Source organism: Urocitellus parryii, chromosome 9, assembly GCF_045843805.1.
Source record: "Urocitellus parryii isolate mUroPar1 chromosome 9, mUroPar1.hap1, whole genome shotgun sequence".
Taxonomy (NCBI): Eukaryota; Metazoa; Chordata; class Mammalia; order Rodentia; family Sciuridae; genus Urocitellus; species Urocitellus parryii.
Genome location: NC_135539.1, coordinates 92905063 through 92918234, shown reverse-complemented (window position 1 = coordinate 92918234; position 13172 = coordinate 92905063). Strand labels below are relative to the sequence as shown.

At 35.2% G+C, this 13172-nt stretch overlaps 1 protein-coding gene across 1 annotated transcript in view; it reads right to left on the bottom strand.

Moving 5' to 3' along the window:
- Positions 1–13172, bottom strand: part of Cnst (consortin, connexin sorting protein) — a 97385-nt gene that overhangs the window by 18892 nt on the left and 65321 nt on the right. Inside the window, exons 5-9 of the mRNA XM_077802369.1 lie at positions 11347–11433; positions 10464–10578; positions 8388–8409; positions 8113–8209; positions 3015–3913 (exon numbers count right to left, since the gene is read on the bottom strand). Of these exons, the coding sequence (XP_077658495.1) occupies positions 3015–3913; positions 8113–8209; positions 8388–8409; positions 10464–10578; positions 11347–11433 (1220 nt within the window). The remainder of the gene's footprint in view (positions 1–3014; positions 3914–8112; positions 8210–8387; positions 8410–10463; positions 10579–11346; positions 11434–13172) is intronic.

Below are 13172 nucleotides of genomic sequence, written 5' to 3'. Positions count from 1 at the left end.
AATAATATTTTACTGAAAGCAAAACAAAGTGTTTGAATTAAAAAGTTATATGTTTGTACGTAAATTTTTAAAAATAGGATTTAATTTTTAATTTTAAAAATTAGGAGTTAGGGCATAATTCAGTGGTAGAGAACTTGGGTTTGATCCTCAGCATCAAACAATAAAATAAAAAAATTTGTAAGTTGCACTGATAAGCAAAAAACCAATTGACCTGGATATTTTAATCCAAACCCTCATTCTATTTATTTGTTTGTTTATCTATTTATTTATTATATTTGAGATGAATTGCATTTTTTTTTATGCAGTACTAAGGATCGAACCCAGTGCCTCACACATGCTAGGCAAATGCTCTGCCACTGAGTTACAGCCCCAGCCCCAAACCCTCATCCTTAAGGATTAAGATAACAGTAAGCATTAGTGATTTTTAGCTCTGAAACTTCAAGACCTCCTCTGCTGGCAGTTACATTTTACTAAAACATACCTCTCAAAATAGAGAAGGGATTACGTAGACAGAAAGCAAACATTTAACCATCTATTTAGAATTATCAAAGGAAAATAAACTAGTGTTGCTAATCATATGTATCTTTTGGGGTCCCTAAAATAGCCTAACTTAATAGTGCAATAGAATTTTAGGAAAAGGGGTCATTTGGTATTAATTTCCCAGAAAAGACAACCTTGAGCCTTAAGCACATATAACTTCCACTGCTAGCTGCTATTTTAGGAGGAAAAGAGACACTGTTTTATGAGTTTGAGGAAGGAATATGCCATTTAATACGCAATAGTAACTCAATAATTTGCTAATTCCCTGTACCAAAGATCTAGTTAAAATAAGCAAGACAGGGCTGGGGCTGTAGCTCAGTGGCAGAGCACTTGCCTAGCATGCTTGAGGCACTGGGTTTAGTCCTCAGCACCACATAAAAATAAACAAATAAAATAAAGTCATTCTGTCTATCTACAACTACAAAAAAATATTTAAAAAAATAAGCAAGACAGGGGCTGGGGTTGTGGCTCAGTGGTAGAGCGCTTGCCTAGCATGTGTGAGGCAATGGGTTCAATTCTCAGCACCACATGTAAATAAATAAAATAAAGGTCTATCAACAACTAAAAAAATTTAAAAAAAAATATTTTTTTAGCTGCCAATGCATTTTTAACTTTGTTTATTTATATGTGGTGCTGAGGATCGAATCCAGGCCTCACACATGTTAGGCAAGTGCTCTACCACTGAGCCACAACCCCAGCCCCTAAAAAAATTTTTTTTTTTTAAAAGTAAGACAATAAATATTGTATCTAACACTTTATCATAAACACTATTGAGCTGTTACTTAAAAATGACTTTTAAAATTGTGGTGAAATGAATGATTGATGAATGAACAAATAAAAAAATAAATAACATAAAATTGCCATTTTAACCTTTTTAAATATACAATTTGAAATGTTGTATAGCCATTACCACTATTTCTAAAAACTGTCATCACCCCAAACAGAAACTCTGCATACATTAAGCAATATTAAATAATTTTGTTAAGAGAAAATCAAGAAGCAAAACTCATAGTTTGTGGACAACTAGTTATAAATTACAATCCAGTGGTCTGGTTAAAATAAACAGAAAAATAAACAGTAGAACAAGTGCTTTACTAAAATCTACCTAATTTTGTCAAAGGGGAAAAAAAAAAACAACTAAGAAGAAAAACCATACTCTGGAGAATTGACTAAATGGCAACAAAGGAAGCTAGTAATATAATAGTTAAATTACCTCAGAAAGCTTTTCACAGAATTCTATATTTTGTTATATACTTTTGCTTTGATACTTTTAAAATTTTCTCTGAGGTCATTTTTTCAATGATAATGCTAAATTAAAATATAACGGGTATAAATGGAACATAAAGCCAATATGAGAAAAAATTAGGGTTAAGAAAAAGAAAGTCGGCTCGGATCCTAATTTTCAGAGAAAAGCAAGCAGGTTTAGAGAGGAAAAAAGCAACTTCAGGAGACTGGTGAAATGGTAGAATCCTTTTGGAACCAAGGCAAAATGATTCCACTATTCCCATCACAGCAGCCTTGGTGAGGGGGGCGAGAGTTTTGGTATGGCTTTTATCTTTCCTTTTTCTGAACTTCTTTATTGTACTATCAAACAAAAGAGAATGGTCACCTTTCCTTGACCTTTTTTTTCCCCCTCCCTGCAACTTAATAGCTTAAAAATTTATCTACTACCTGCCAGTCTCATTATATTTTAAAATGCTTCCTTCATCCTGTTATACTGTTTTAGAGAATTCTAAAAATATATTAACAAAAGGAAGAAACTATATGTAAGAGTACATACTATATGTAACCTTACAGACATATAAGAAGAAACATAAGATTTCCTTAAAGAATGTGACTATTTGTCTTCATCATAATTCCTGGGTATGCCAAATAAAAACCATAAGACTATTTAAAAAATCATGTTCATAATAATACTCATTGTAGGGGCTGGGGATGTGGCTCAAGTGGTAGTGCGCTCGCCTGGCGTTCGTGCGGCCTGGGTTCGATCCTCAGCACCACATACCAACAAAGATGTTGTGTCTGCCGAGAACTAAAAAATAAATATTAAAAAAAAATTCTCTCTCTCTCTCTCTCTTTCTCTCCTCTCTCACTCTCTCTTTAAAAAAAAAATAATAATACTCATTGTATCTGGAGACATGCAATATAACTTATTAAAATATAAACATAATGATTACAAGTTATCTTATTCAATACCTACAAAAAATAAAGACAGTAACAAGTGCTGGAGTTGTGGCTCAGTGGTAGAACGCTTGCTTAGCATGGTGAGGCACTGGGTTCAATTTTCAGCACCACATTTAAATAAATAAATAAAGGTCCATCAACAACTAAAAAAAAGATAGTAATGATAAAAAGCTCATTAACTAAAAAATTTCCCTCATGTTTCAAACCATGTTTGAAAACTTAAAAAAAAAAGCAATATTTTGTACATGTATCAGCTTTTAAAATTTCATTTTACTTTATCTCTAATTTACCTCTGCAATCTCTATCCTTTTGGCAAGATCATCAAGAGAAAGACAGCTATCATCAGAAGGCAGATTCTCCTGTAGACTGTAGGATGCTTCCTCTGGAGAAAGATCTTGAAGGAGATCAGAGTCCTCGTCTTGGCTGTCTTCATAGGAAAGAGGATTTTCAGTATCTTTTAAGCATCCTTCCAAAAGGCTATTCAAATAGTCTTCTGTTTCCTTATTGACTTGGTCTTCCTTATCTCCCTTTTCCTCAGGGGCCATATACACTTCTGGAAGCAATGTACTTAAGTCAGATATTTTATTATTTTCACAAAGTACATTCTCTGAGCCTTCAGAGTCAGTCTGGCCCTGTGGCAATTTTCCATCACTGTCTGTGAGATCAGGTTGCTGCAGCTCATTTAATTCATTGTTCTCAGGCTGGTCCTCTGGCACCGCCTCAGAAACATCCTTTAGGGGCAACTGGAGTTCTTTCCTTCGTGACTGTGAATATTTTCCCTTGGAATTCAACACAGGACATGATATATGGTCACAGCCTGGTAAGATCAATGGTTCTCTCACTGACTCACCAGAAGGTAACACCTGAGGGTCTTCAGCAATGCCCCCTGTTTTAGCCACATCTGGTCGGTCCTCTGTGGCAGCAGCCTGCAAGCGTCTGTCATTCTCACAAGCATTCTCTGAAGAGTCTGGCTCTGACCTGCTCCAGGCTGTCTCGGAGGGCTGGGTGTGGAGCTCCAGCGTGGCTTCCGTGCTGCAGAGCGGCTCCGTGTGGTCCTTTCCTGCAGTTACTGGAAGGCTTGGGGAATTTGCCTGTCCATCCATCTGATTACAGCTGGGCCTGCTTTCCTGAGGCTCTTCCGTATGTTGGCTTTCTTTACTTGGTTCCATGCCAAGACAAGTATCACTCTCTAAAGAAGAAAACAAATAAGCTGTTTTAAAATTCCAAACAATGCTTTGTATGGAAAGGAAGAGAAAGGATGTATGAATAACATGGAACACAATATTCTAACCTCTCAAATACAAATTCTATCTGTTGCATTATAGTGTTCTTAGAGAAGACAATCACAAAACATTCAGTAAATAACCCTTTACATATAAAAATTAACAGACATTATTTAAAATCATGTTAAGATGAATATTTAATTATCAATATAATTGAAAAAGTAAAAACCTTATTAACTTAATACCCTTAATAAATGGTATTTTGAAATTGCAACTTCTTAAAGCAGGGAAGCAAAGGGTAGCAATAAAAGAATACGTTATTGGGCTGGGGATGTGGCTCAAGCGGTAGCGCGCTCGCCTGGCATGCGTGCGGCCCGGGTTCGATCCTCAGCACCACATACAAACAAAGATGTTGTGTCTGCCGAAAACTAAAAAATAAATATTAAAAATATTCTCTCTCTCTCACTCTCTCTTAAAAAAAATACGTTATGGGGCTGGGGTTGTAGCACAGTGGTAGAGCACTTGCCTAGCATGTGTGAGGCCCTGGGTTTGATCTTCAGCACCACATAAAAATAAATAAATAAAAATAAAGGTATTGTGTCCAACTGCAACTAAAAAATAAATATTAAAAAATTTTTCCTTCATAATAGACTGGAGATGTGGCTCACACCAGTCTAATTCCCAGTACCCAAACAAAAAATACATTAAAAATAATAAAAAAGAACTAAAGTAAGCTGGACATGCTAGTGCATGACAATAATTCTAGGGATCTGGAAGGCTGAAGCAGGAGGAACAAGTTTGAGGCCAGCCTTAGCAGTTTATCAAGATGCTTAGCAAGTCAGTAAGACCCTATCTCAGAGTAAAATATAAAAAAGACTGGGAATATAGCTTGTATATACACATAGTATGATATATATACAATGAAATTGTATCATTTTCAGGAAAATGAATGTAACTCATTGTTAAGTGAAATAAGTCAAACAGAAGGTCAAGGGTCACATATTTTCTCACATATGCTGAATCTAGAGAGGAAAAGGAAAAAAAAAAAAGGTAGTTGTGGGGGTTGGATCTCATGAAAATCAAAGGAAGATCAGTAGAGGAAAGGGACCAAGGAGTGGGTGGTGGAGATGGAGGTGGGAAGTGTTAGGGATTGATACTGGCCAAATTATATTGTTATGCTATATGCATGCACAAACATGAAACAATAAATCCCATTATTATGTACAACTACAATGTACCAATAATAATGTAAAAAAAAATGTTTTTCTTTCAGAGCTGGGTTGTGGCTCAGTGGTAGAGCGCTTGCCTAGCATGTGTGAGGCACTGGATTTAATTCTCAGCACTGCATATAAATAAATGAAAAAAATAAAGGCTCGTCAGTATCTTAAAAATATTTTTAAAAATATTTTTCTTACAAGATAGATAAAATAAGAATTTTATTCTGTTTGCTTTTTAGTTTAATGGGTACTGTATAACCAACTAACAACTGAGGCCACTACCATACCAAAGAAAAGGGAATTCTTAAATGCTATATTAAGATTTCAGGGGCTGGGGTGTGGCTCAGCGGAAGAACACTCATCTAGCACATGGGAGGCCCGGTTCGATCCTCAGCACTACATAAAAATAAACTAAAGGTATTGTGTCCACCTACAACTAAAAAAATACATTAAAAAAAAAAAAAAAACACAAGGCAGAGAGACATCCACATCAGAGAAATAGGGTGTGCTACCCCCAGCTGAGGTCAGTTATTTTGGGGACAGAACAGCAGATCAGCTGGTCCTTCTGGACTCACCATGCTTCCCTACAACAGAACAACCTGATTCAGCCCTAAGCACTAATCTGGGTAGCTCCAGCTGCAGTACCCTCTGCTCCTAGTCCCGGCAGTTGGAGAGCAGAGAAGAACTTTGAATAAAATGAGATTTATCTAATGAAGTTTGGAGTTGAATAGAACTAAGTCCTCAGGAATCAAAATAAGACTATTTAACGATTAGTGTGTGGTGGCATACCTCTAATCCCAGATACTTCAGAAGCTGAGGCAGGAGGATTGCAAGTTCAAGGTTAGCTTCAGCAATTTAATGAGACCCTCAGCAATTTAGCAAGACCTTATCTCAAAATAAAAAAAATTAAAAGGACTGGAGATGTGGCTTACACCAGTCTAATTCCCAGAACCCAAACAAAAAATACATTAAAAATAATAAAAAAGAACTAAAGTAAGCTGGGCATGCTAGTGCATGACAATAATTCTAGGGATCTGGAAGGCTGAAGCAGGAGGAACAAGTTTGAGGCCAGCCTTAGCAGTTTATCAAGATGCTCAGCAACTCAGTAAGACCTTATCTCAGAGTAAAATATAAAAAAGACTGGGAATGTATCTTGTATATCACCCAAATCAATCCACAATACCAAAAGACAAAACTAAAACCAACCACCCTCCAAAAAACCTCTCAAACACTCCCCAAAACCAAAAAAGGACAAAACCATAAGTGACTGAAAAGTTACTGAGTCAGTCTAAGAAGTCATGCTGAGTGGGAAGTGAGTTTACCAACTACCATGACTGGACAAAATACAACTATTTTAAGTACTGTATCTAGTGAACTGAAATATCACTTTAATGGTAACAAATACTATCTATAGGTCCAATGTATTTACAAACTAATGAGAAAACAATTATTCCATCTTTAGAAATACAAAACATCACATATGCACACAACACACACACACACACACACACACACACACACACACAATGATGCAAAAGGCAAGAATTCCACACTACATTTGAACAGTCATCCCCATTGCTGACATTTCTCTTAAAAACATATTGTTTTATCAGGCTGGGGCAAGACATCCTCCTCCAGGACTTAGTCCCCACCCCTTCAAAAATGGTTGTTAATAGGATATCTGAATCATTGAAGCCTTTGATAATCCCCAATTCCTACAGTTTACTCATGCTGTGGGAAAACAAAACAAAACAAAACAAAACAAAAAAAACATGCTGTGCTCAATTAGAAACCAGAAGTCCCAGGTTCTAGCTGAGAAGCAAAGCACTCAGCTATTGTCTTTAAAGTTGGTACATCAGTTTCTCCATCCACATGCAGCCATGCAAAGGCCAAGCTAGTGCTGAGCAGCAACCAGTGCAGAGTCTCAGATTCTAAAGAACTGTAACAGCACTCTTCCTAATGTGTAAGATATGGAGACACGTCCACGTTCAAACTAGGTGGCTATTTAGGGATTCTCCCCGCCCTTTTAAGATGGTTATAAAGGTTATTTTACTATGGTTTCTTATTCAAAAATGTAGAAAACAGACAGAAAGAACAGAGTATAGTAGGGGTGACTCAAGGCATTATCTCCCCCTTGTCTCAAAAGGGAAAAGAGGATAGAGATTAAAAAAAAATTAAAAAGTACTTTAAAAGAAGAAATGGCTACTTGATGGTAGCATCTTATATCTTCAGGGTCACTCAACCAAAACAAACCCCTCAAACCACCTTATACCTCCTTTTCAATATGAGGACTTTCAGGCCCTAGAACATAAACCTTGGGATATACATTAGTAGTGAAATCAGATGCCAGGGGGAAAATCACCCTAAAACTTATTTATTTTTTATTTTCAAAAGTTTATTTAGAAAAAAGTTTCTAAAAATCTTTTGACAAAAGGCATAGGTTGATATAAAATATATCATAAATGTTTTAGAAGTATATATATACAAATTATATGTTAGTGTGTATAGCAATGTATAAAACACAGGAGAGACAAGGATATATTGCTATAAATAAATTATCAAAACACCAAACTACTAACTATCTAGATTTATAGAAAGATATCTGGTAAAGTCCATTCGGTGCTTGTTTTTTAAACAAAAAAGGACATCTAAATACACCAAAAACAATTCCATTTAAGAGCACTTTTGTACAATCTTTTAATATTCTGTTAGATACATAAAACCGCCTGCTGAAAACATGAAAATACTTTTATGTTTTTACAAGAATTTATATTTTATATTATCTACTACTGGGTAACTAAAAATGGAATTACATCATAAAATTTTTGCTTTGGTATTTTTTTCTACAAGAGGTGTAGACACAAAAATGTTCAGATATAACACTGAACAAAATATTAAAGGAAATAGGTATCTTTTACATTCCTCCCTAACTTAATTTAAAAACATACCTGACTCTTTGGCTGTAGCTCCTCTTTCCTTTGGATCTTCAGACACTATTAACCGTGTAAAGCATTGCCTTCCCAGGGTCTTTTCTATAGCTGTTATCTAAAAATTTTAAAACATCAACCAAATAAAACACAAAAAAAACATTTTTGGAAACTGTTGCATTAAATTAGAAACCTGAAATAACTTGAGAAATGTTTCTTTATTTTCTAAAACAGTCCATACAACAGACATGTGACAATATTTTCCCAATAAGTATTTTCAAAAGAAACAAACTTACCTTGTGTTTGGATAAAAGAGGACTGTAGAAAAAAGAAAGAAAAAAATTTTTTAAGTACAGCATGCTTCCAAACAAATGTCACTGAAATGGCTATAAAAAAAAATACAGCTTCTCTGGATTCTAATATTAGCACAGAACATTTCCATAGCTGAAACATTACCACAGGGTTACATAGTTCAAAGTGCAGCTATATCATGTGTTAAACTCCTTAGGTAGCCAATTATTATTGAAAACCCCCAAGGAAGCTATAAATGCTAAAAATCCTGAAGTAAAACAGAGTGTTAACCTTTTGCTAATAAGGTACTTAAAGACAATTTCACACACATTTTTAAAATCTCAGTTTATGTCATAATCTAAAATAGATTTTGGCAAAAAATGATTTGTTAAAATTATCCATGGAAACAAATTACCAGAAAAGTAACTTTTTAATATTAAATTTTAGGTAATACCCAACATAATGGGATATGAGTATATCTAGCAAAGGCATGAAAAAAATGCATAGCCACTTTATAATTCATAATGTTCAAAAACCAGGAGCAACTCACAGGTCTAGGAACAACACAATGGACAAGCTATTGCACAGTCATAGAGTGAATCTGCACACCAATAAACACAGTAAACTTCCATTACATGCAACCACGTAATGCGACACAATGCTGGATACAGCAATTCTTATTCTATGCAATATCAATTTCAATAATATGAAATTACAGAATAGGCAAAAGTAGAACTCAGATAGTGGTGACCATGGGGGGAAGGTGAGTATGGACTTCGTACTCGCATGATGGAGCCTTCTGAGAGGTGGTATGTTCTGAATCTTGGATCTTTCTCTGGAGTGGTACTCATGTAGACATACATGTATGTGGAAAAAAACTTATCAAGCTTGTATGCTTAACTATCTATAACTTGAGAATATTCTTTAATATTAAAATTATGAGTAATAATTTGGGGCAATTATCTAAAGATACCACACTCATATTATGCTCCAAATATTTGTTTATTAAATACTTAAAACATTTGTAACATGATAAGAAGTTATTAGTTCCATAGAAAGGGCAGTACTTAGAGTATTTGGAGGTTTTCTTTTCTTCTTTCTTCTTACTGGGGATTAAACCCAAGGGACACTCTACTATTGAGCTATACCCCCATCCCTTTTTATTTTGAGACAAGGTCTCACTAAGTTGCCCAGGCTGGTATTGAACTCACAATCCTTCTGTCTCAGCTTCCCAAATTGCTGGTATTAGAGGTATGTGCCACTGTGTCTGGCATACATTATTTTGAAGTTCAAAAAAAAATTTTTAAAAGATTCCATGATTATTAAATGTTACAAGGTTGAAAGTTAACTTATTTTAATTTGCTAAGAAACTAGGTTATAACTCAGAATCCTTGAAAATACTGTTTTAAACATAAGAGAATGTTTATTGTGAGAGATGAATGAATCTAGAATCATTCTTCAAAGGCCGACTCCAAAACAATAAGGTCCCACAGCAAGTTATCTATCTTCTGCATGAACAAAAGCAACAATTACTTAGGAATGTTTCATTATTAATAAATAGAGCTTTTGTTTACTCTTCATGTGTCTGAGAGAAAAGGAGAAAAAGTTATTAACAGAACAGAAAGCCTTTCACCTTCATATTGAGGACTCAAGTCCTGAGCCTCAGAGGGCTGCAATGAACACTATCATGCCCCCACATGTTCAGAACCTGAGTCTTCAAGTAATGAATTTAAAAATTGGGGGTGGGAGTTGGGGGGTAAAATTAATAAAGAAGTCCTAATGTAGAATTAAGTTCATTTGGATTGCCTAATCTCTTACACAAAAAGATGTCAAAATTAGATGTTATATTTTAAAATTACTAATTATAAGAATCTTTTGAGCCTATGTAAAATGACTGTTCACCAAGGTCAATGTAAAAAACAGTAAGAGCTGAGAAAGAAACCTAAAATTTTATTATACCCATTTTAATTTCTGTAGTTGAAAACATCAACAAAACAAAGGCCCTTGTATTTCAATACTCCATACAATGCTTCTTCAACATTCTACTGTAACTCATTGCAACTAAATTCTGACATACTTACTCTTGATGTGTTGTGCAAAATTTAGCAAGCCGTTCAAAATCTTCACCATTAAATCCTTTTTCTGAATTCCTTAGTGGTGTAACTGTATGTGGTTGTACAGTTTTCCATTTTGTTTCTAAATTTAAAATATTTATAAGTCACTGGCTCTTAAAAAAATATTTTGGAGGAAAAAAATGTTAACTGAACCACTGATAAAAATTAATATGCAAAATTATCTTCTCAAACACCAAAAAGTTAACAGAAATAGCTAAGTTATTATTTTGAAGTATAAGTAAATTCCATCCCAGAGACTGAATTAGCCAATAGGGCATGCAATATGTTCAGAAGAAATACAAATAGCTGCAAGTGTTCTTTTCTTGGCACTTAGTACAAAGAGCAAAATACAAAGAAAACAATTTTCTCACAGTGAAATAGACATGATAAAAATGCTACATTTTTTGAAAAATCTTTCCTTTTTGTCCCTCCCTCCCCCGGCCCTCATGACTCTGAGGATTAAACTCAGGGCCTGGTGCATGATGGGCAAACATTCTATTGAGCTATATCCCCAGTTCCATATTTTGCAATATTAACATGATTAGAAATTTCTGACTTATAAAACCAGGTTAAATGTGTTAACTTTCTTTTCTTGTTTTTCCCCTGGGGATTGAACCCAGGGGAACTTTATCATTGAGCTACATCCCCATCCCTTTTTATTTTTTTGAGACAGGATCTTGCTAAAATTACTTTGGGCCTTATTAAATTCCTGAGGCTGGCCTTGAACTTGCAATTTTCCTGCTTCAGCCTCCTGAGTTGTTGGAATTACAGGTATGTACCATCGCACCCGGCAAATAACAAATTTGTTAGATTAGAGATAGTTTCACATTCTATATTAGTCTATACTCACCCCACTGTTCCTGAATGGCAGAAAGATTTGCAAGCAATTGCTCATGATATAATCGTTCAAGCTGAATGAATTTCATTGCTTTCTCATCTGAATAGAAAATTTGAGGAAAACAGAAATCCAGACTATTTACATTAAACCCCATATTTGAAAAACAATGTCTTAAACAAGGTAAGAGAGAGAGAGAGAGAGAGAGAGAGAGAGAGAGAGAGAGAGACAGACACACACAGAGAGAGAGAGAGAGAGAACTCTAGACATTCTTAAATTTAAACATATCTAAAGTAATGCTTCTTGGTTTTGAAGTAGATAAATTTTATTCTAGTATATTATGCAGTAGCTATATGGATTCCATATTATCAGCAAACAGCAGGAATTAAAAGGTTTTCGTGCTCAAAGAGTGCCTGCTTGCTAACATACTTCTAGCAGAGTCAATAGAACCCACATGGAATCTGGGAGACTATTTGTTTTCCTTTTTGAAATTTTTCTCCTGAAATTACTTTCTGTCAAGCAACTATGTGACCTGAGACATAAGTGTTTATTTCTGGTTTCAGCTAACCTTCATCCTTGACTTATTTCCCACTGAGTGCTTTTCTCTTATAAGACCAAAAGACCACATGTCCAGACAATGGTGAGCAAAAATTATATGGATCTTTTCTAAAAATTTTAATTACTACAGTGGTTTTCAAAAGTGTCATGTGATTCCAGTTTTATGTAGATCTTATTACAAACTTTTGCCTTCCCATCTGTATCACAAATATGTGCATCTTCTGTGGTCAAGATACACTGTCCAATTTTCTACCTTCCTCTGGGCAGTGTTCTAAATGTTGACCCAGAAAAAAGAAAGAGAAAAATTCACAGTTTAGCTTTGCGTCCTTTCCATAAACACTCAGAGGTTCAGTTCTCCCTCTCATTTGTTGTCTTAAAGATATCCCTGGGATCCTAAAATAGGCCCAGGAGAAATGGGAACAATTTGTTCTTTCCTCTGCCATGTCTTAAATACACCAGTGTTTCTCAAACTTTATTGAACATAAAAATTATCTGAAAAATTTGTTAAAATACTGATTCATGGGCTAAGGTTGTGGCTCAGTGGTAGAGTGCTTGCCTGCCATGTGTGAGGTACTGGGTTTGAGTCTCAGCGCCACATATAAATAAATAAATAAAATAAAGGTCCATTGACAACTAAAAAAAAAAAAGAGCTGTGGTTGTGGCTTAGCAGTAGAGCGCTCGCCTAGCAAGGGCAAGGCCCTGGGTTTAATCCTCAGCACCACATAAAATAAAGGCATTGTGTCTAACTACAACTAAAAAATAAATATTTTTTAAAAAATATTGATTCATGGGTCTGATCCCTCAGAAGCTCTGATTCTGAGGCCCATGAACTTGCATTTCTAGGAGCTTCCCAGGGCTGCTGATATTGCTCTACATTGCTCTATATCAGATATTCATTCTTTGTTTAAGAAGAAGGGGTGGGGTGCAAGGAAAGGGAATGAATGCACATGTGTGAGTTCCCTCTTCATTTCACTAGAGTTCCAACATATTTAGGAAGCAAACTGTCCTTCTTTGAAGTACCTCAGTTAATTTGACAGGGTTTAGGACAATAACTGATTATCCTCAATCTGGTCAGAAAGGTGAAAGTCAATAAGGTTAGAAAGAAAAGTAAACTGTCTAGACAGTGTACACTAGGCCATCCCTTCAAAAGAAAAGCAATCTTCATTCTGTTTATTACTAGTGAAGAACTATTCTTTCCTTTGCAGCTATATACAGTCATGTACCACATAACAATGTTTTGGTCAACAATGACCTAACAACACAATAGCTGTCTTAGTATGACA